The sequence below is a fragment of the Corvus kubaryi genome, unplaced genomic scaffold (genome assembly GCF_017639235.1).
Source record: "Corvus kubaryi isolate FWS band 111438036 unplaced genomic scaffold, C.kubaryi_AGA036_p1.0 37396, whole genome shotgun sequence".
Taxonomy (NCBI): domain Eukaryota; kingdom Metazoa; phylum Chordata; class Aves; order Passeriformes; family Corvidae; genus Corvus; species Corvus kubaryi.
Window position 1 is genome coordinate 19,209,350 of NW_024581135.1, and position 23,152 is coordinate 19,232,501.

At 39.8% G+C, this 23,152-nt stretch overlaps 1 protein-coding gene across 2 annotated transcripts in view; it reads left to right on the forward strand.

Annotated features, from left to right (window-relative positions):
* The window catches only part of CERS6 (ceramide synthase 6), a 112,687-nt gene that overhangs the window by 24,165 nt on the left and 65,370 nt on the right, over window positions 1-23,152 (forward strand). For both annotated transcript variants that reach the window (XM_042041708.1, XM_042041709.1), the window contains exons 2-3: window positions 12,179-12,284; window positions 14,516-14,646. In XM_042041708.1, the coding sequence (XP_041897642.1) occupies window positions 12,179-12,284; window positions 14,516-14,646 (237 nt within the window). The remainder of the gene's footprint in view (window positions 1-12,178; window positions 12,285-14,515; window positions 14,647-23,152) is intronic.

A 23,152-nucleotide genomic window follows, 5' to 3' on the forward strand; every position in this document is an offset into this window, starting at 1 on the left:
TGGGAGAGGAAGCCCAATCACTTCAGGTGGCTGCCCTTGCTTAGGGTGCTGTGCCTGGGCAGGTAGGAATGGCTTGGACCAGCCTGCCTCATTCTGTCTGCGAATTTTAACAGTCCTTATTTTTTTAAGTAATACCAATTTAAGGATAAAACAGGGAAAATAATTTATTGTGTTGTTTGGCTGCATGCTTCTTTAGGAATAGGTTTCCTGAATATCTACATGTATCTCTTATCTTTTTGTATTGGTAGCTAATTAGAAATAAACTGAGGAACCAGATTTTTGTACCAATTAGGAACTGGATTTTGTTCTGAGTTTGTGTAAAGTGTCTGGAAAGAAATATGACTCTAATTCTTGTATTTGAGTAGTCAGATACTATGGTGAAGTTTGATTGTATATACATACAAATGTATAAAATGTACACATACACAAATATATAAAATATATGCCATTACATATGCTTTATATATGTATGCTTTTTTCAGTGTACTTATATATGTGTTCATATATGAAATACAGTGAATGAGTACCACTGTGATAATTCTTTGTGATTAATACCTGCCAGCCAGAATGAAAATTGGTTCCTCTTGAAGCTCCTGAAAAAGGTTTGATGATTTTGTGACCTAGCTCTTGGAATCAAAGCTTAACCTCCAAGCCAAACCAACCATCCCTATTTCAAGTACTTACAGAAGTACAACCATCCTGCAGTGAGGTATCCATGACCTATTCCCTCTTCAAAGGGAACAGAATGAAGATTTAGTGTGAAAACTCTACTCAGAGCAGGGAGGTTCCTGAAACATGTCCTACCTCCTTAGGTAGGGAGAAATAGAATTTGCACCAGAGGTAGTGGTTTGCCCATAAGATTGAGGCACATATTGAAATTCTCTCTGTCATATGCCGTGGCAGCCCATCAGCTGTGAGTTCAGTACGGAAGCTGAACTCACAAGAGGACAAAGATAAAGCTTACAAATATTTGAATACTTTATGGTGTGTCCTTTCGAGACATGAAGTTGTTGCCACTCCTGGGCAGTGTGATGACAGATGACAGCAGAGCATGCCTACAAGTCATGCAGGCAGGCTGGGTCATTGGCTCAGACACAAATGCACACTTGGAGCAGACAGACAGAGGTTTGGGCTTTACCTTTCTTGCAGCACCTGCCTTTGCTCAGGGCCTGGTTGCACAACCCATGGAGCAGGGCAGGAGGTAGAATCCTTGTGCCCCTCAAGCACTGAAATATTTTAAGGACTTAAATTATTTTTTTAAATGTCCCATTGAATATAAAGCATCATTTCTCGTCTCTGCTTTCAAAAAATGTTTTCTAACCTGTTATAACTTAATGAGTTTCTGTTCTTGGTGAGCCATATAATTTCCCAACATTTCAGATGCCTTTTAGTATTTTCCAGGAAGGTGCTGCTGAACTCTTCAAGTTCTATTCTGTTACTTGATAAGGTCTTTAGTAATAATATCAGATAGACTGTTCGTTGTTAGTGATTGCTAGGGATTTTTAACAACATCTTCATTATTTGGCCTTCTGGTAGTAAATAGATCAGAATAAGGCAAATACATTAGAATTTAAGAGGACGTTGATGAGACAAGTTACCATGTGCTGATCAGGCTGAGAACTACCATGGAGGAACCTGGAGGAGTAGCACTGACTTTCTAGTGGGCAGAGCTATGTTATTTATCAAAAAGATTGCTGAGACTTTTGCTTCTTTAGACAGTTTCTATAAGTCACTTAGCAACCTTTGGGTCTGCCCAAGTGGCAGGTAACTGCAGTTTCTTTTGCACCTTGAAATTTGCTTTGGTAGATGAAGGAGAACTGCACTAAAAGTATGTGTACATGTCAAGAGGCCAGTGGATGGCATACCTTGACTGTAGACACAGGTATTGCTCACAATTTAAAAATTTTTTTGCTCACATGGTAAAGATGTGACCACGGTAAAAGATAAAGTAATGCTGCAGGGCCTGGAGGATTAGAACAGTATCGTTGTATTCGGGTAACCTACTGTGATTTAAAAATGGTCAGATTTCGTTTCTTTCTGTGCTGTCTTCCTGCCCTTTTCCCTGTCCAGTGTTGAACCCCATTTGGACCATGTGTCTTTTCATATGTAGGTGTTTTATGGTTGGTTTTTTGCTTTGGTTGTCCCCCGCTTGCTGAAATGAAGGGACATGTCAGCTCTGTATTCTAGAAGGTGGCAGAGACGGGTAGGAAATCTATAGTGTCAGGAGTGACAAAGGATGCTTTGGGATTGACTGTTCATTTTTACCCAGTGGAAGAAATAAAGAAGCAAAAATGAAACTGACCAGTAATGAGTTCAAAATGAAGTGGGATGGTTCTATCCTTACAGAGTCTGAATTTACACCAGGGAGCTCTGCCACAGACTGGAAAATTTTCACAGGCTCAGTGAGCTACTAGTGCAGCTTGGGGAGGGACTGTCAGCTCTTTGGGGACTGCTATGTGCAAAGATGCCTTTTTTGGTCTACAAAGTCCCTAAGCCACAACTTTCTAGAAGTTGGGAGAATATTTTTGTCTTCACTGACCTTTAGCAGTGGGCTACAATTTTGGAGACTGAATTTTACCATTGACCTTGACTTGTGTGTCCTGATTTTAGTGCAAAAAGGGTGACAGTGATACCTTCAGAATTGTATTGTCCAGACATTCTACAGCCTTGGTGATTCTGGAGGAGGGCAGCTGAGAGAAGGCATAATGTGTGAGAGGTGGGGGGACTGGAGTGTATCTCCCCTTCCGTTCCTTCTCCCTCTGCCTGACTGTGCTTGGAAAGTTACAGAGTGACTAAACTTTATTTTTAGGGATTACAGAGAAAGAAAGCATTAGACAGCTGGCTGCAAAAATATTTATTTGTGACCTTCGTCTACATTTGTGTAGTGCTTGTTGCTATTCTGGAGCATGTAGTTCCTCCTGACTTCAGTCTTAAGAGTTTAAGGAGAAACTGAAATGCTTATAACTTTATGCATATATACTTTTTAAAAAAATTGCTTCCATATTTGGAAAACAAGACTACTTTTGTTTGTCAAATGCTGGCCTTATTTGTGCCCCATTTTTGTACTAACATGTTGACTGGAAAAGCAACTGGTAGAGTCTGGGCTGGGGTGGTCCCATATTGGTGGCTGAACACCCTCTGCAGTGAGTTAGTCCTGTTATGAACTAACCTGGAGAAAGGGTTAAATAGATTTTCCAACTCAGTGGGGCAAAAAGGTTTAGCAGGGTGTGTGAACAGGGTCTGGTACTGAGTCTGTGATCAGTGGGGTCTGGCTTGCAGCTTGTGATGGGAGCTAGCAAGTATGCAAAGGTAGCTCAAGCCAAACACACTACTGGTCATGGTTTTTGTTATTGATCAAAATCTCAGGAAAATGGGAGTATTTTTAACTTTGCACCATGAGGAGATGTGTATGTTCAGTCAAAAAGGCAGGATAATATAAATGTGAGAAATCCACTGCGAAGATTAAACAGTTTTACGGTGGTAGAAAGAAAGGTATGGGTCAGTCATATCGGTTGTGTTTCTTAAGAATAACTCTGTTAGGACAAAGCATTTCCTAACACTGCTGTTCAATGATAAGGATAATTTGTTTTATTTACTTAAAATTATGTGTGTTTACGCTGTACTAATCAGTAAGTCTGAAAGCTGAAATACAGATACCAAATCTGGTTTTTTATACAGCTACCTTTCATAGACTGTTGGATAAAGTAGAACGTGCTATTATGTGAAAATACTTCTGGGAGGAAGTTCTTGAGTCTTATTGCCCTGATGCAGATTACTGTGACCAGATTTTCTTCCCTGAAGTTGATCTGTGTAAAACCAAATCTCACTTGCATGGCAAGAAAACACTTGATGCTGAATGCTGTTTTGCTAAGACAATATGTGAATTTATAGGGCACTCTGTTTTCCAGATGTAAAATTACGTAAACCTTTTCAAAGATAAAGCATTGCTCTTGGAAGCAGCAATGGAGTGGTTTTATACAGCTAATATGTGTAAATGTCAGAATTCCTATTGAATCAAGTGTTACAGGTGTAGGGCTTTTCTTTAGCCTGCCTTCTATATCCATCTTCGATATATTACAGGAAAGAATAATTTCTGTTAAAAGGCTGAAAAATGCGTGGGAGTGGTGCTGTAGCATTTCAGGGGCTGTGGCAGTACTTGAGTGCAGCTGGCAGGTCCATCTGGCCCATGGAGCAAACCTGACAGAGCCCATGTGCAGCAGTGAGTTGGCTTCTGTCACCTCTGCCTCCTCTGCCTTCTAGGACCCTGCCCATGCTAGATCCTAGCACACACCTGCACTCAGTAGAGTATTGCATTGCACTTCTTTTTATAGATGAGCAGTTTCTCATTCCAGACTATCAGTTCCACTGGCCTTCAGTGGCACTGCAGGCTTCTGCCAGCCCTGTCTGCTCTGCGAGTTCCAAGTATTGGAATAGATGAATTTTCTACTGCCAGCCTGACATGTAATTTGAATTTTGTTAGGAAAGATGAGCAATACCCTTTGTTAGGAAAGATTTCAAATCTTCTTTTTCAAGTCAACCTCTTCTTCAAAGAAGTTCCCAGCTCTGTGTTTAAGAAGTAGCAGGATATGGGTGATTGTTGTTGGTTTTGGTGGGGTTTTTTTTTGTTTGGTTGGTTTTGGAGGGTTGTTTGTTTGTTTGGGGTTTTTTTGAGTTTTTTATTGGTTGGTTGCTTTTGTGGTTGGTTTTTTTAAGCCTTCTAATGAAACTTAGAATACTTTGTAGAAATGCTGAGGTCAAAGACATGTCTGCTTGTTAGAAGGGTCTGTTGGGTCAAAACTAACAAAAAGCTTTTAAAATCTCAGGAAAAAAAAAACCCAAACTCCAAAGCAGTGATTTTTCTGCTTTTTTTTTTTCCTGTCCAGTGAGCATGACTGCTGTCTAATAATTTGAGACAAAGAAAGACAAAACCTCACTAATTTTATAAGCTGAATTCTCTTGCAAGCTGCTTAGCTGTCGTTTTTTGGAAACACGTGTGGATTGTACCATATAGTGTTTAGTTTGTATAATTTAATGTGAGGTATGAGATGATGATGCTGGAGTGGGAATAACAGCTAATGCATCTCTATGGGAAGAGAAGGAAAAGCACTGAACGTCTCAGATGAAAGGCAGATGTGTACGCGTGCTTTTCTGAAGTCATTTCAGGAGGGTTGGGAATAGGTCCCCCTGGAAGGGTTGGCTCTGTGCTGTCCTTGCCACTGCCCTCTGAGGCGCTGCTTGGGATGCTTGGCAGGAGAAGGCTCTTGCTGACATACGGAGTTGTGTGCTTGGCTTTTTGCTTGGACAGACAGGTTCTTTCCTTTGAAAAGGTTTAACTGTGGGAGTTTTGACCCATTTTTCAGGACATCCAAAAAATTTCAGTGAAGTTAACTTTCCTGTGTACATATGTTTTGGATGAGATTACGTGCATTAAGACCCCTGCTTGTGCTTCAGACATTGTATCCCATTGGGTCTTCTGTAGCGTAAGTTGTTGGGAAACATAAAGCCAAAACCAGTGCTGGGATAGGTATACTGAATTGACAGCCCTGATTATCTACTATTTGTCCTAGGACTATTAAGATTTTTCTGGGGTTTGTGGGGGGTTTTGTTTGTTTTATTTTAATTATTGCTAATACGAGTAACTTCTGAGTTAAGTAGGTCAGCGATACCAAAATAACAAAACAAATTCAGTAATTGTTTTTGAGTTTTGTGGCAGTAAATTGGTTGAGCATCTGCTCAGAAACAAGCCTCTTCTGCTTTTACTCATCCTTAGAGCAAATTTAGACTGTTTCTGTTTAAAACCAGCAAGCAATGTCCAACAAGTTAGACAATTGTAATCATAAATCCCTGCAAAAATCTGTTTAGTGAGCATAAAGTAGATGAGCGGGGAAAATTTGCTCTGCATCACTCTTTCAAAAAAGGAGCCAGACTCTTCAAAACAGATTTGTGTACATTGTCAGCACAGAGACAAATTTTTGCTGGTTTAACTGCCTTCCCTGATATTTGTACAGATATACTGATAGGAAACCATGAGGTTTTATGAACATCCTTGATTGGCAAGGAATAGTTTGCTTGTTAGGTTTTTTTTTTTGAGCTCACAGCTGTCTGGTGTTAGCAACATGAGCAGCCTTTTATGCAAGCACCACTTGAACTATGCCAGTGTCTGAGCGAGAGTTTTTAGCAGTTTCACAGAGATACTGTATGTATGCAATCAGAGCCTACCATTTAACTAGAGTTTGTTATCACAGAATGGTTGATGTTGGATGGGACCTCTAGAGATCACCTAGTTATACTTGGGATGACTCAGAGATGCGCTGCACATTTTAACATTCACCACAGTTTTCTCAAATTACTCCACATGTACGCAGCACACGAAAAGGAGACTCAACTCTCATCGTGCATTGACAAGCAATTAACTCAAATTTTTTTGTGGACATGAAGGGCTAAAACAGAACTGCATATTCTTGGGGTACATGAGGACTTCATAGCCAAGGTCCTGCCTGTTTGCTTCATGGTATTTTTTATCTGTTAGCAGAAGTCATGTAGGAGCGGTCTCCAGGGAGATTTTGTGCAGATCCTTTGTGCCATGCTGAGTTATCTTCTCAGAAAATGGATTGTTAGTTAGGGGATGGCTGGTATGTAATAACAGGCCATTAGTCATGTCTGTTGGTCCATAATGTGACCTACTTTTGATAAAAATGAGTGACAAAAGGGACTGATTTAAGCTGTGATTAACCAAGATTTTTTAGGAAAGTGTGAAATATGTACTGGCTTAGCTTTTCTTACTTGCACTAATGAAAATTTCTGAGTGGGCTTCTGTATTAAAGTCAGTCACAAAATAAAGTTGCTTAAGTGAGGGAAGAAACTTTCTGTGCTTAAAATACTGCAAGGATAAAAAAAAGGGTTTACTAAGTTGTGTGATATAATGTACCTAAATGGAAAAAAAGAAATCTAAACTTACTTTGCCAGTTATTGCTGAGTTTGAGACCTGGTAAGACTCTTGCAGATCCTTCCCTCTGATGGTAACTTATTTTAGATATGCCCATTTTAAGTGCAGAAGTGTAAAACACCCTTTTTCCTTTGTATCAATCACCCTTGTTTTGATTTGGTTCTGTTGAATGGATAATCTTATCCTTTTGCAAAAATAATTGATTAACATATATCACTTAGCTAAGACTGTCAATTATTTGAAGACTGGTGTTTCTTAAATTGATGGTTTAGAAGAAGCCATTATTTTCGTTGTGTCTCCCCATATGTTATAAAGAGCGTGAATTACATGAATAATTCATATTCAGTGAAGTTAACTTTCCTGTGTACATACGTTTTGGATGAGATTACGTGCATTAAGACCCCTGCTTGTGCTACAGACATTATATCCCATTGGGTCTTCTGTAGTGTAAGTTGTTGGGAAACATAAAGCCAAAACCAGTGCTGGGATAGGTATACTGAAGTGACAGCCCCGATTATCTACTATTTGTTCTAGGACTATTAAGATTAGCCCTGTTAGCTTAATTTTTGTTTGTTTGGTTGGGTTTTTTTGGCCCTCTTTGGAAAGCCTTGTTAATTCTTGCAGACTTTTTAGGCTGTTTAAAAAATCCCAAGCCCGTAATCCCTAATTACCTGCTGTGGGCTCTGTGGTGGTATAAATATCTTCAGAGCTGCTGAGAAACTGTCAGACATGAATTTGCTAAAGGGCAAAAATGGCAGATGTCCTGCTGGTGTGAAAACACTACATTCACATGCTATCAGAGGGCCCTACAGGCACATTCCCAGCGCCCCAGATGACTAAGACTTACTATCTGTGTCTGGCCAGATGCAGGGCAAAGATTACATGTTACAAGTAGGGCTGTTTGATCTGTAGTAAGAAAAAAAAAGATGATTTTACTTTTCTTCTCATCCTTCATGTGATACTTAAAAAATCCTACTTATTTAACGCAGACTTTGCAAGTGCAAATGAACATCATCCTCCAGGGATTGTGAGGGGTAACATTTCAAATTAATTCTGAAAGGATGGGGGTTTGTTTTCCCCAGTGTTGGTGGTCAGGTGGGATTGTTTCCCTCACGAAGTACTGCACCTGCCTGGGGAAACCCAAAATGGTACTTGATTAAATTGATATACTTGTGGTGAAAATGATGTTTCTTTTTATACCCTGGAAGAGGTGGGGGATCATTTTGCAAAGGGTTTTCTGACCCCCTTCTAGAGAAAAACTGATCTCTGAGTTTGGGCTGGAGTAGGAGGCCTCACTGTTGTAAATAAGTGAATTGAGAAGGACAGGATTGAAAATGCCGAGCAGTGCCTGCTTTGAGGGGGTACGGGGCACTCAGATATGGCCTTCGGGCACACGCTGGGCTGTGTGGGCCTGCAAAGGCTCAGTGCTTTCCACACCAGTGCTCTGCAGTAACCCACCTTATCTGAACCGCCTGACTGTGGGCTTTTTGGTTTGGTTTGGTTTTTAAATGTGGCTTTCAGCTGTGAATGAGGAACCTGCCTTTTAAAAGGTTCTTGAATTCTGATTTTAATTCCCTTGTTTGTGTTAGTCTTTCATTTCCAGATCCAGAATAGATGGGACTGCATTCAGCAAAAATGTGTTTGTCCTTTAATTTCTGTGTAATCAAATAGCAGCTTTCAATTCAGCAGTACTGAAATCCATTGAAAAAGAGATTTTAGTGTGGTGTTTGTTCAGATTTCCATGTTTTAACGAGAAAAGCTGGCAATATACTCAATTCTGCTGTCCTTACTCTTTCACAATAGTTACTTCCTCTTAATTGCAGTACCTTATGCAATAAAGAGTCCCATGGGTTTCACTAAGACTGTTTAGGGAATTGAATACCACAGTGTTAGCAGAAATGGAAAAAATGAGTAGTGCTTTCAAGAAATGCAGCATTTGGCAAAACACTCATAGTTTGTACATGTATCAGACATTAATTCTGGTTTTTTACTTATGAATCAATTTAAATTATTACAGAAAAATAGCATGTTAATGATGTTTTTTATGACACCTAGTGTGACATTTGTGATCCTACTAAATGAATTCTACTTTAAAATTTTATTGTAGCCTTGAAAAATAATTCTTATACTGTAAAGTATAGCTTGAATTGATTACGTTTTTAAATGAAAAATAAAAAACACCTCGTATTTTACAAGTTTCATCAGAAGTAATCATGTGGATGAGGCTTGGCTCATACATACTTGAATCAGTGGTCAAACCTGCTCAGTATTGCAGGTATATAAAATGTTTCGCTTAAAACTACCATGTTTCTCTTGAGTATCCTAGTAGGACCTTTGTGGGTTTTTTTTAGCTTTCCCTGTCCCTTCATCGCAGACATAGCTGGCCAAGATAATCCTGTGTCTTGCAGCTGTGTACCCTGTACATGTCCTGGCTGTTCTTTGCTGTCCTTGTGGACCAGCTCTGCTTTAAGTCACATGCCCATTCCTCCCATGCATGTGAAAAACATAAGCAGCAAAGGCAGAAAAGCTCAGGTTTGTGTTTAGAAAATGTGTTTTGTTTTAGGTAATGACTATAACATCAATATTACAATTTTTTTAAAAAAGGAACACTGGGGCTGTGCTTTGTTCTGGATTTATCTAGGCTGTTCATTAACATGGCACGTAATTTTAAGAATGTAATTTAAGCAAACCCAGATGGTTTGCTTAGATTTAAATGAGGATCGGCTCAGCATGAAACTTGTTGGAATTGCTTCTTGTTGATTTTTTTTTTCTAACTGGGACTTTTTATCTGTTTTTTTTTCTTTTAAATTAGCATGTTTAGGGAACTGCCTTTCTATTGGAGTTATATTATGTCTATCACAATCCTTCATGCAGGAGAAGGAGAAGGAGAAAAGCAAAACAGAAGTCGAAAGATGTATTTTATTAAAATAATAAGCAAACAAAACAACAGCAAAAACCCCAAGCAAACAAACAAACCCCCCACCAATACAAACACCCCCCCCCCTCCCCCCACAACTAAACAAAAAAACCCCATACCCTCCAAATAAACACAAAACTCCTGAATCATGTGTTACTTCAGAGGAGACTGACTTAACAAGTGCACAGAAAATCCATCTGAAACAATTTTTATTTTGATTTTTGTGTTTATTTTATGACTGTTTCTTGATCTTGCTGTTGATGGTGGAGGCTGAGCCTGGGTTCCTCTGTGAATGCATGAAACTGCTGCTGCTGCAGTTGTCTTCTCTTTCTTTTGTTTTCACTCTGCCTACAGCATTCCTCTGCTCCTCTACTTTTAAATGTTCCTTTTATTGCTTTGTAAAATTAGCTTTTACACTGATTGACATCGCCTTTATTGTCTCCTTAAGGATTGACTCTTGTCTGGCTTTATTGCTTGCTCTTCAGGAAATTGTTTTTATTGTCTTTAAATTGTCTTTAATAATGAAGACTTGAACTTCTGGGTGTTTTTCAGCTCTTTGATACAAAAGAAGGACATAGATGCTAATATTCTGAGCCCCGCTGTTACATGATGAAGTGTTTTAGAACTCCTTAGAGTTGTAAACTAAACTTCTGAAATCAAACTCTGTTGGCTTCTTCATCTGTATTTTTGGTTATCAGCTAACAGCAATGGCCCGGACTGGTTTGGTTATGTCTGTGTTGAACTAAAGAATACAATTCTCACTTCCTCTGTCAGCTTATACTTTAACTAATGTACAACTTTCCAGTGTGGCTCAATTATACTGTATTTAAATCTAACATGCACAAAGCTTACATGCTTCTCTTTCATGAGCAGAAGACTGGACTGCCTTCTTGAGCTTAGCAGTGAAATTGATTTCGTCAAATGTCTTAACTCTAAACCAGGGGATTTACACCTGATGCAGTGCCTTTAATTGAGGTGATGCTATAGAGATAGTGTGATGGTTGCAATCTGCAATCAATTTAGATTGCCACCAAACTTTTGCAGAATGTAAGGGGGTTTTTCTTCTGTAACACGCTAGGAACAAATAGTAAGATCATTGATACATTGCATGTCTTTTTGGATATTTGTCTTCTCACTCTCAAACTGTCATCAACATTATTTCGGGCTGTAGAATTGCCTTTCATAAGGGAATAGTGTCAGTGTATCAAGAAGTTTTCTCTAGGACAACAAGGTGGTCTGGCATCACCCATCTTTCTTTACCAAATGCTATTGCTGTAACCACTGTAACGTTGCCTAGGAATTAATTCCCTTTAATTAGCTGTGCTGTCTTAAAAATGGCAGAAACAGCAGTTGTAGCTCATAACAGTGCTTATAATGGGGCTCGTGTGCAGGTTGGAATTCAGTGATTTTTAATAACTTGTGGTCATTCAGCTGGATAAATGTGGAACTACTTAAGTACCAAGTGTTGTTTTGGTCCTTGTTGACAAATGAAGTTTTAGGAAACAGAAGCCTTTTAAGTCAAATCAAGTTTTATAGTTCAAAGATGGCAGAAGTTCATAGTGTTCATATATGAATGTGATACCTATACATAGTTTGTAGCTTTCATGGGAATTCCAGATTTGGGCTCATAGTTACAAATAATTTAATTTTTCATGAGTAGAGTAGTGGTCTTCGAGTAACGTAATGTAAACTATGCAATACAACCCTAAAATGTATCAGAGAATTTATGGGTTAGTGTTAGGATTTGGGATGGCCTCCTATTTTCGCAGAAGAGTTTGGAGGGCAGAGCATTGCTTGTGTCTCTGTACCATGTAAATTTTATGCTTTTAGAAAATTGTATTGACTGGGCAGCTTAAGTGCTTGCTGCCTTTCAGGATTCTGAAATTCCATTGTGCCAAAGGAGTCCTGAGGCAGTAGCTACTTTGGAAACTGATTTACAAAAACAGCTGTGTTTGGAGGATAATATTAGATGCTTCTCATCTCTACAAGCTGCCCTGCTCTTTTCATTAGTTGGTGCTTCTCTAGGAGGCATTCCTCTCATGCTTTTGTTCTAATCTCTTTCTTCACAATATGAAAGGAAATCCGCTGTTTCATGTGTTCTGCAGAGTTCCTTTCATCCTTCAAAATGATGTTACTTACTCCGCGATGTAATTGCCTACATGAGCTTGCTTTTGAGCTGTTAAACTAAGTATTGTTTTTGTTGGCAGGTTATAGTGTTTGCTCATTTCCCACATGTCACTGATTGATAACAGTAATGAAGTAAATAACTGAAGGATTTCACCTGTTTTCTTCTTTCATTTTTCTGTTTCTCACAGGTTCATTGCTAAACCATGTGCCTTAGGCCTTAAAGTCCAAGCCAATGGACCACAGAAAGCTCAACCTAATGCTATCCTGGAAAAGGTTTTCACAGCTATTACAAAGGTAGAGTGTCTAACTAAAATATTTACCTTATGAAGTGGGATGTGGCACTGTGAACTATGTCTGAACAAAGCAAAGCTAACAGATAAATGCAGTGCTGCATTTTTACACCTAAAATCAGAAATGCAAATATTGGGGATGTCATTAGTATGCCAACTTGACCAGTTGTGTATCCCTTTGTAACGTCTCCTGTAAGCTTTCAATCAAAAAAATTGTCACAGAAACACTTTGTAGATGCCATATGGCCACCAACTTTTTTTTGCTTCTTATCTGTTAGAAGTTCTTGCAAAATTGTCGGGGCTTTTTGAAAAAAAGAAAGAGCTCATTGTTAGCCAGTAATATTGATACTGAGTTTTCCATCAAACTTCAAATCTACTCCTTCTAGGGGAACTGCCTGTCTTGCTGGTGTCCCAGCTACAGGAGAACGAGATAGAAAGGTGGAAGAAACTGATTGAATAATGTTTTATTTAGAGTTTGCATATCTTTTTGTACAAGTTTTTCCCCCACAACTTACCTATCTGTCTCTACATCTCTCACCATATGACATCTCAACTAAACCTGTATGTTGTTCTGTCCATGCTTTTCAAGCATGCCAAATTTTCCTGCAGGAGCTTTCCAATCCCACCTTAGCTCCAGGCTGCAGCTGGGCACCAGTGTAAACTTCAGAGTATTAAAGTCATAAAGGGCAAAATTGGGTTCAGTGTCACAGAGAGTGAAATATGCTGTGGATCTGTCTTGGTTGTGTGTCCTACACTACCCAGAGATCACCATGGCACTTGGTGTGACTTTTGTCCTGTTTTCAGGGAGGGAATTGCATATGCCTTGTTCCTGAAAGCTGCAGGATATGCTCTTGCACAGACTCAGCTGAAGGAAGAATGGTTAGGTTTTGTTTGTTGTGGGGTTGTTTGTTTGTTTTTAATATTTCCTTGTAGAATCTGGTAGTCTGACACAGGGCCTGAAATAGCTGTGTGTGAAGAGCTCCAAAGGAAAGCATCTGCTTTCCTGCAAGAATCTGGTAGCTGCTCTCAGAGAAACTGTCCAATTTAGTTAACTGCCTTTTTTGAATCCTGTACAGCAGTTCTCTCTAGTCAAAACTCCCAAGAACTGCATCAAACAGTTCATTTTTCTAAGGTGACAGAAATTGCTTTTCTTAACCTTCCATTGAAAAACTAGTAGATAACTTGGTTAACTAAAAACCTTCATTGAAATGAATGGCAAATGCTTCACCCTTCTCGTCTTATCCTTTCATTTCCCTCTCTTTCCTATGTTTTCTTGGAGGCTGATAGACAAAACTTCAGCCTAACAAAAGTTTTCCTGGTCTATGTCTTGCAACATTTAAAAATTTAAAACTCTTTGTTGTAAGAGCTCTTGTATCTCATTCAATGTATGTAACTGGCTTGCAGAAATAAAGCTAAAGTTCCAGAAAACAGATTGTCCAAAAACTTTTTCTGTTTCTTAAAAAAACTATGTGATCAGGAGGAATATATAAGTAGTACACCTGCTTTACTGTACATGTAGAATTGCTGTATGATTGGAGATTCATCCTATACTGCTCTTCAGATTAAGGACAAACTCAGTTTCTTTTGCCTTACCTCTGCTCTGGATTGCAGCCACATTAATGGTATGGGACTTCCACATTTTCTGCTGTGGAGAATATTTGTGTGTACTTAGTTTTACAGAAAACAGTTCTCTCTCCCTGTTGTCAAGGTTATTTTCCTTTTGAAGTTGTCACTTTGTTTATTGACCTCATTTTTTAACATTATCATGCACAAACATGGGATGTATCATCTTTCTGTGTCAGTCAAACCATCTTCCCTAGTGCAACAGTGGATAGGACAAAGATCCTGATTTAGGAGGATGGAACAGGTAAAGTGTGTGGCAGGCAGTGAAGTGTTTGTAAGCACCACTGCTCCAGAAATGCATGGCATTTGATGCCTACTAAACTTCACTTCCAAATTTCAAGGAAGTTTCAATCCCATTGTCCCTTTAAAGTTTCTTACTAGTAATGAACCTGCATGTCATATTACAGCATCTGTCCTAGATTACTAATTGTCATTGTAAATGTATTCAGACAGGAATGTGCCAATTGAGATTTCTGTGAATATATTTCTGTGTATCCAAGTGTCTGACAGGCAGGCTTGATGAGAAGGCAAGAGTCCATTACAGTGGTTCTGAATTTAAAGTGTTAATGCAGTTGGGCAAGAAAATAATTATTGTGCTTCTCTGTTTTGTAGCATCCAGATGAGAAGAGGCTGGAAGGCCTCTCCAAGCAACTGGACTGGGATGTACGCAGCATTCAACGTTGGTTTCGACAAAGACGCAACCAGGAAAAACCCAGCACCCTTAGGAAGTTCTGTGAGAGCATGTAAGGATGCATGTTCTCTTCTTGAGTCTTGTTGAGCCTGTGTTCTCATTGGTTTTCCTCTTTGTTTTTCACAGGTATTTTTGTAGGCAGGTAGAATATTATACAAATTGGTAGAATATAACTTCCTTAAAAAACAATCTTCATTCTCTTGAAGGAGTAGATAGTACTTTTTGTGTATTTTCAGTAGAAATCATGTAGTTGTGATTCTATACTATCAGGGCACCAGCCTGATCCTTTAGGACAAGTCACCTGGTGTTAGTGTGCTGTCCTTACAGCACTGCCTTTTGCCAATACACCCTGATGGAGATCTGAGATGGAGGAGTAAAGATGAAAGGCAGTTGGGTTGTTAAATAAAAAGAAGACAAAAGATAAATTGTCTAAAGATGATTGCCCTTTAATCAGAAGAACTTAAGTGTCAGAATGCTTAAGTCCTTTCTGTGGTATTTACAGCTAAAATCCTCCTTACTGAATATTTAATAAATCAAGGCATGGTGAGATTATGGATAGACCTAGTCATCCTGTTGCCAGCAGCCAGTGGCCTTAGAGTTACTCATTTTTTGAGATCAGTGAAGAACAACCTTTGTTTCTGCAAGGGTTGTTGCTGTTAACTTGTCTTCTTAACTTGTAAGAAAGGCTATGGAATCTTGGGAAGAGTTACAGCTGTATTAGCCTTAGAGCTAGCGTATTTGGGTGGTATATTTTGCTGCCTCTGTAACTCAGCTCAAAGACCTCGCTCCCTTGCACTGGTGCCAGCACATTTGGGCATACCAAGAGGTAGAAAAATTTAAGCATACCATGAAATACTGGCATGGATAGGCTCATAATAGGTACTGAATTTGCTCTTTTGTGGTGTACATTATTAAAATAGGATGCTATGAATGCAGACTGGAAGGTAAAGTCAAGCTGTAGTGAAGTGCTGACAGACCAAAAAGAGGCAAGATGGCACAAATAATAGGTGGATACATCAGGTTCTATTTGCTCATGGTTTGCAGGAGGTGCAATGGGAGTTGCCTCTCCATTTCTACATGTATGTAGCGCTGTGGGAATGTGGTGTTTTCCAACCAATTGTGTGTGCCTTGCCCTGGGAGCATTTCCAGTGATGGAGTGTGTGCCACCAGCTGTCCTGACACATCTTGGACAAAGTGGCTGGTATGTAGTTAGCCTACCACTGGGAACCCAGGGTTACCCTTTTATCACTTCAGTATGGATGTTAACGTGTTGTTTAGTTAAACCTGTCCGTCAGGGTACTAAGCAAGGTACTTCAGTTTATTTTGAACTGAAAAAATCCCTTGGTATGAGGTCCATAGCCTTTTCATAGCTATTGAGTTAATAGGGTGGCTTTTCAGATGTAGTGACTGTGTGTGGCAGGTGCTTTGAAGCTCTGAGCCGCCTAAAGTATGTGTTCCCACAACAGTCATGGGAAGGGGACCACTCAAGTCTGCAGTAACTCGGGTGCCAGTGGAGAATTTCGACAGAACAAAATGTGCCCTTATGTAATAAGCAAGAACAGAGCAAGCAAAATGACAGTGATCTCTGCCTACACCTACTGCTGAGCTGCTGTTGTCCCTCCAGAGAAGGCTTCAGTTTTGCTGGCAACAGCACTGATTGACTGTGCTTGGGAATAAAAGTGACAGAACCCACAGCAAATGTGGATCTGCTTAAAAAGAGCTCCAACGCTTTTTACATGGAGACGATTCAATTTACTGCTAGACAAAGTGTTCCTTGGGCCCAGAGTGGCTTTTCCATGATGGAAGGGAAAAGGAGCTGTGCCAGAAGGGCTGCAGGCCATTTTTGACTGCCTTATCTTTCTTGCAAATGAATAGCGTAGGCACTATCTAAGGTAGAGTAGCTTTAATATGACAAAGGCTGAGAGTGAAATGAGTGAAGTTTAGCAATAAACACACTTGCCTGAGATGAGTGACACCCAAGATCCAGCCCCAAACACACCATGCCAGTAACTTCATTACTAGATTCTTACTGTCCCAGATTTCTCACTTTCTCTACCCCTTCCCTTCTTTTTCTTTTCAAGCAATTACAATTCTGGCCATAAACAGAGTGCAGAGAAACTCCAAAACCTACACTGTTTCTTGTGGGGGGAGTAGGTGTTTGGGTTTGTTTGGTTTGGTTTTTGTGGGGGGTTTTTTGTTGGTTTTTTTGTGGTTTTGTTTGCTTGTTTTTGGTTTTTTTTGTGGGTTTTTTTTTTTGTTTGGGTTTTTTTTTTAGTTTGTGGGGGGTTTTTGGTTTGGTTTGGTTTGGTTTTTTTCCAGATGAAATAATTCCTTTGCTACCAGTCTTTGTCAGATAGTCTGGCCATGGGAAGATGGTTATATGAAGAAAAAGCAGTAATAAAATCTTTTGTGTATAGATACTGTTTGTGTCACAGCATTATAGTGAAAATAAATTACTTTTTCAGGAACCCTAACCAGTATTCTTGCCATAGAGTGTATCAGTCGGAAAGAGAAGGTATAATTTGATTCTTGGAACCATAGAGACCCTAGGGGTGAGACTTCAGTGGTATTACATACCTGCTTAAGCTTTCAGATGTTATGGTGATAAGTATTTATATGAAATATGAAATAGATAATTTCACTCAGTGGTGATTGATGTATATAATCACCAGGTGGTGATTAATGATCCAGTCAGAAGGACCGTGATAAATGCAGCACTGAGTATTATTTTACTAGCAAGTCAATCCTTGTATCCCAAGGATTTGGTGATTCTGGCATGAAACCTGGAGTTAGTCACAGTTTGTAGTCACTAGGAAAGGTATACACCTAGTATAACCTCAGACTTCAAACCTCAGCCACTTAGCCTGCTATATTAGCTGTGGGGGGTAGTCTGTCCATAGCTTTCTTTTCTATTGTGTGAATTTAGACCATTTTCGCTCCTTTCCTCAACTTGACAGACCCAAGATGCATAAAGGAGGAAACAAAGTGGTCAACTGAGTGTGCAAAGTGGACTTTTCTACTTCGATGTATTTCTGTTGGGTTTTTATTATTCTTTTCTCTCTGTCCCTATGGCACAGCCTAACATCAAGAAAATTACTTCGCTTATTGCCAGACAGAATACAGGAGTCAAGAATGTCTTTGTTGACATGTTTGTTTTGATGTATCAGAAAGCCAATGCAGTAGTAATTCCCAAACCACTTCCAGTTTCTTTCCAGTTTCCATGCATTGTGTTTCTGCTCAGTGTGTAGGCATGTCTGGTTTTCTCAAAGACTTAGTAGTATAGAAAGAGACAGCATTCTGTACTCCCCCCTTGTTGTCTGGAGCAAAGGGAAAGAATGTGATGCCATAAGTTGCTAGCCTGAGATTTTGGAATGTCATCCAGGCTGATGACTTGTCTCTCCTACAGCTATGTACATTTAAGCAAGCTGTTTATTAGAGACACTTAACATGGTTTCTAAGGAGTGGCTGGAAGAGACATATGGCCAAGAGAGATGTTTTGAGTTTATACAACATTCTGAATGCGAAAACATGGAAATGTGCAGACTTAAGAGCCAAAGATCTATTTTTTCCCCCCTCTTTATTCTCTAGAAGAAGCTTGGATACTAAAGTGTCTGAAAGAAGGGTGTCTTTTAGTTTTGATGTAGGGGAGAGAAGAGCCTCTGTCTCATATCCTAGCTAGACATTCTTTTTCCTAAGGAATTGAAATTTTGTTTGTGCATGTTGCTTTGGAGGAAGATTTTATCCATCTATGACTGTATATGTGTGTGTGTGCACATGTACATGTATAGATACAGAGAAATACAGATTGGGGGTCTTTTGCTTGTTATGCACATTTGTGTGAAAATTTTGTGGGCTGTTTGCAACTTCTTGGGCATACTGCTTTCCTCAACTAGCAGAGTAATTCTCTCCTACAAAATTTTACTGCAAAAATAACTATGCAAGGGAAAAGAGATGAAGACAGCTGTTTGGTTGTTGAAATTCTGAACTGTGCTGATACAAATCTTAACAAAATGCATGAAAGAATTCATCAGTCTGTGCTTTGTGTTGAGCAGTAAAGCACTAGAAAATAAATAGGCTTTTAGCTCTAAATTTCTAATAGCATCAGGCTCTCCTAAATCAGCTTCTAACACACTTCTGATCTGAGCAAAAATATGTGGTAGATGGTATTTTGGGTCCATTTATTTATGATTTGTCAACTGCTCCAGTGCTACATAGAATGAAGGACTAACCAGTGTTTCATGACCAGAAAAGCGAACAGGGGGATGGGTCTGTGAAGTCATGCTACATGCTCTGCAGCAAGTGTGGTAGTTACTCTTCAATGGCCACAGAATTACGCTATCTCCCTTGTTTTCCTTTGCTGTTTTCCATGGAACAGGAATGGCTGCTCCTCCTCACCCTCTAACCAGTTATGAGGCATATTCTGTTCCTTGGTTATCTGGTCTGTTCAGATCTAAAGCACTGATAACTCAATCAGATGCTAGGTGAAAGAGAAACTGCACACCCGACTAATGTGCTGATAAACAGCTAGTGGTTCTCCTTGCTATTGTAATTCTGAATCCTTTCCCTTCCCTTCCCTTCCCTTCCCTTCCCTTTTTTCCTTTTTTCCTTTTTTTTTTTTAAATGGGCGGATACTTAGTTCTGTTGCTCCTTCTCATTGTAACCTGCTGCAGTGGGCTGTGTCCTCCTGTGGGCTGCGTGCTATGCCGAGGAGTTCCTGGGGCAGGTGCTTCTGTTGACAAATGATCATAGGACAGCAGTCTCACCTGAAAGAGATAGTATCAAGGAAAACCAAAAATTTCTGGAAGTGACTGTGAAATAGCAGCAAACTTGGAAATGTGGCATAGTATTGAAAACCTCTATGTAATTACTGGTTTCTTTCTTCTGACACACTTTGTACTGAAACAGTTAATAGGACTGAAACACTTCTGTACAGATGAAAAAACGGAGTAATTTGCATTTTTTTCTTGCTGATACTTAACTTCTTTACTACTTTCAGTATTTCAGTTAACTTTCTGTGACCTCGAATGAAATAACTCATTGGTGCTTCAGAGAAACTTTTACAATACTGCAACAGTTAATTTTTATTTCTGGTGTTGGTTTCTGAAGGACATGGTATTTTGTGATATAATTGAGGACTAGGAAGTGGATATTTGTGTACACCTCTCTGTGTCTGCAATGAAACCAAAAAACTACAAACCCACAAATTCTTGTGATGTTTCAGAGCTGTATTTTGTACGAATGCAGAGTAGACCCTGGGCGTATGCTATCCAGTATTCCAGCCCTGAACAATGTGGATACAACTCTACCCAAACTAGTTGGGTTCTTGCAACCTTGACTCTATGAATGTCTGGGTAAGGATTCATCTATCAGGTGATACAGATTTAATGATAATGTTAGTGTAAGACAAGGGGAACAAAATAGGCTGGCTCTTATGCTACTCAGGGAATGCTGTCTTTGGAGGGAGAAGGGCTCTTCCTTGGTCAATCCTATAAAGCTGGGTTGTCTTGACACTATTTCCCATTTTGCTGCTAGGCTGGTGTGAGCAGGACAAACTGTCCCATTGCCATTTTTAATTAAAATAATTATTCAATTTAATTGAAGCTTTGGTACTTTGCAGATGCAAAACTGGTGACTGTAGATACTACAAGGGTTGTGCAGGAAATTAGAAAGACAATGGAAGAGGAGAGAGGGTCACCTTGGTACAAGCATATGGAAATGATGGAATGGATAAAGAAAGATGGAGAACAGCAATGCCTGTTTTGTTGTGCAAGAACCGGGAGTTTTAATTAAAAAGAAAAAAGGAGCACATTCAAAATTGAGTAGTGAAAGCAGGTTTTCACACTCAGAGTAATTAAACAGGATTTCATGTTTGTTTCATGGAATTCATTCCTTTCCTGAGGCAGTATGTCAGCAGTAATTTGTAATTAAAGAGATTGTTTCAGTTACTTGGGCAATCAGGTATCTGATATTGTGTTGATAAGTGAATTGTGTCCATAGTTTGCTTAGAAGACTGTTGTGAAGACTAATGTAAAGCCTTTGACATATCACGTGCTGAAACTGGAGCACAGAGGTAAGGAAGACAAGAGCCTTGCAAACAAATGGTATTTTGTGACATGAAGGGCAAGTAGGGAATAGGGGCTCAGGTGTTGGTAGAGTCAGATTTGTGAGGCAGCTTATAGAGGGAGGACATAGATGTTCAATGAAGTGTGAAGGGCGTTAGGAGTCTGTGAAATTGTTCCAGAGCAGGGAAGATGTGACTTTGCTGAGTGCAAGAAGTGTTTATTATAGCGTCAGGTGGTAGGGAGGTTGAGAAAGCAGACTCTAATTGCTCGCAAGCGGTAACTGAAGTGCAGAGTAACAAAGATGATCTGGCAGATATTATTATACTAAGCATGTAAAATACTGCAGTTTTACCATAGTACTGTAAGAGTTCCATCTACACTCTAGAGTTAATACATTCAAGGACCTGTTACTCTCTTGAGAGTATTATGTCTAGTAACATCACTGAAAAGGAAGGGAGATGTGCTTGAATGCAAGGTCTCTATAGAAGGTAAAAATGAATGAGGCATTTCTACTGAGACTCATGTCAGGGAAACTACAGCTATGCAAAAAGGCCTGGAGTCATATTTGAGTATGTAGAAACCAAGACAGAAATCGTGATCTGTTTTACATCAGGGTGAAATGTTACTCCACAAAGGTAGCACTCAATAGCTCTGTATTTTACTAATTCTTTTGTCTGCTACTCTCTAATCCATATATGAAGTCATTGCAGAAACGTACAGTTGAAGCTTTTTATTTTGTGTAAATACATGGTTTTGTATGATGTCATTCAGCGCTGGTTCACTGATGGTTTCCCTGCTCCAAGAGGAAGAGGGTAGTACTGGTTGCCTTGAGTTACATAATACATTGTAATTTGTGGCTTGAGTCCGTGGACACACAAATAAGTCAATGGCTGGCAAGTTGTCCTAATTTTAAAGTTGTGAGAACACAGTACAGCCACTTACAGCAATTTTAATTCTTCTGTAACACTTGTTCTCTGCTAAATCAAGAGTAAACATCTTCCATGTACCTCCTCTCCAACACACAGCTTGCCCAGCACTCACACTTCCAAAGGCAGACTCTCAGCAATCAAGCCTAGCTGCTGCAGTGTGGTTTGCTGTGGGTTTATGCCTTCAGCTTTGCCTCTTGGAACATCTATATTAGGCATACTTGCACAGGCTGGCTCAAGCTGTAGTTCAGCAGCACAGGCTACCATTGCAGAGCTAATAAGCAGTAAAGGCCGCCTCCCTGAGCTCTGCATCCTTGCTCTCTGATTTGCCCTGCCAGACAGCTGGCTGTACAGCTGTTTTGTAGGGCAACCCACTATACTCTCTGGGGTTAAAGGTTACTGTGCTTGCAAACATAGGGTGCTCATCAGTCAGATTTTCTTGTTGTGGGTCATAAGCTTGCTGGAGTTCTGTTTCTTGTGGTTGTGGAGAGTGTGTATGCAGTCAAGTAACAGAAGGGAAACCAGGGAAGCATGGGCAGTACTTGTATCCATGGTGAAAGCTTAGATGTTGATGTGATGGAGGAGAGAAGCAGGGGAAGTAGCTACAGCCATCTTGCCCCTCCTGATGTGACAGGGTGGGAGGACAATATGTGGTGGAGCAGGGTGTGGTGTGCCATGGGTCCTCTGAGTGCACCTCTTCCTTCTGCCAGCTCTAATACAAGGGCTTAGATTAACACAGGCTGAGTGAATGAATACTTTTCTACCGAGCAGCTACACCTGTGGCTCTGTTTATACTCTTTATCTCATTCTTCCTGTCATTGTTTTTTTAATGTTGAATAGTAAAACACTGGGTCTGGGCCTGCTCTTGTTGCCCTGCTATCATTGCCCTGCTATCATGCTGCATTAGAAAGCTGAATCATCTGGAGAAGGCGAAGATGGTGGTAGCCTTCTTGCAGCTCCATAGTATGCTGCTCAAGAGGCTCCAGCTAGCTCAGGACTGGTAGCAAACAGACCCCAGCATTGGGCAAGGTTGGCAGTTTCCCTCGTGATCCCTTTCCTACCATATCTGCCGTACCCATGTATGAATCTGTGATCACTGCTTTGTCTTTTTAAGTTGGGCCTCAGGACTTCTCACTGCCCAAACATGGTATTAAGGGGAAATTGCAACATTGGTTAAGTGTCAGGAGTTGCCAGCCCTCTTTCCATGCTGTTCTGCAGGAGCAGACAGGCAAAGCTGTCCATGCCATGTCCTCATAATATGCTCATCATATTTTTAGACTTTAGTGCTTTAAGCACTTACTATTTTGCATCTTAGGAAATTCCCTCTTCCATCAAATTGGATTACTTAAAGCTCTGAATTCCCTGCCCTTACTGCCTTCTGTGACACAGTTTTTAACACAATTAATAAATTTAAATTAACTCATGTGCTCATCCTGCAAAGACACCATCACTTAACATTATCACTGTACATTAAGCAAGGTTATAATTAACTAATTTTCCATTCTCTTGTGGGTTGTATGTGCTCACCATTATGTTATATTATGGAAATTAAGTAATTCCTCCCTAATGT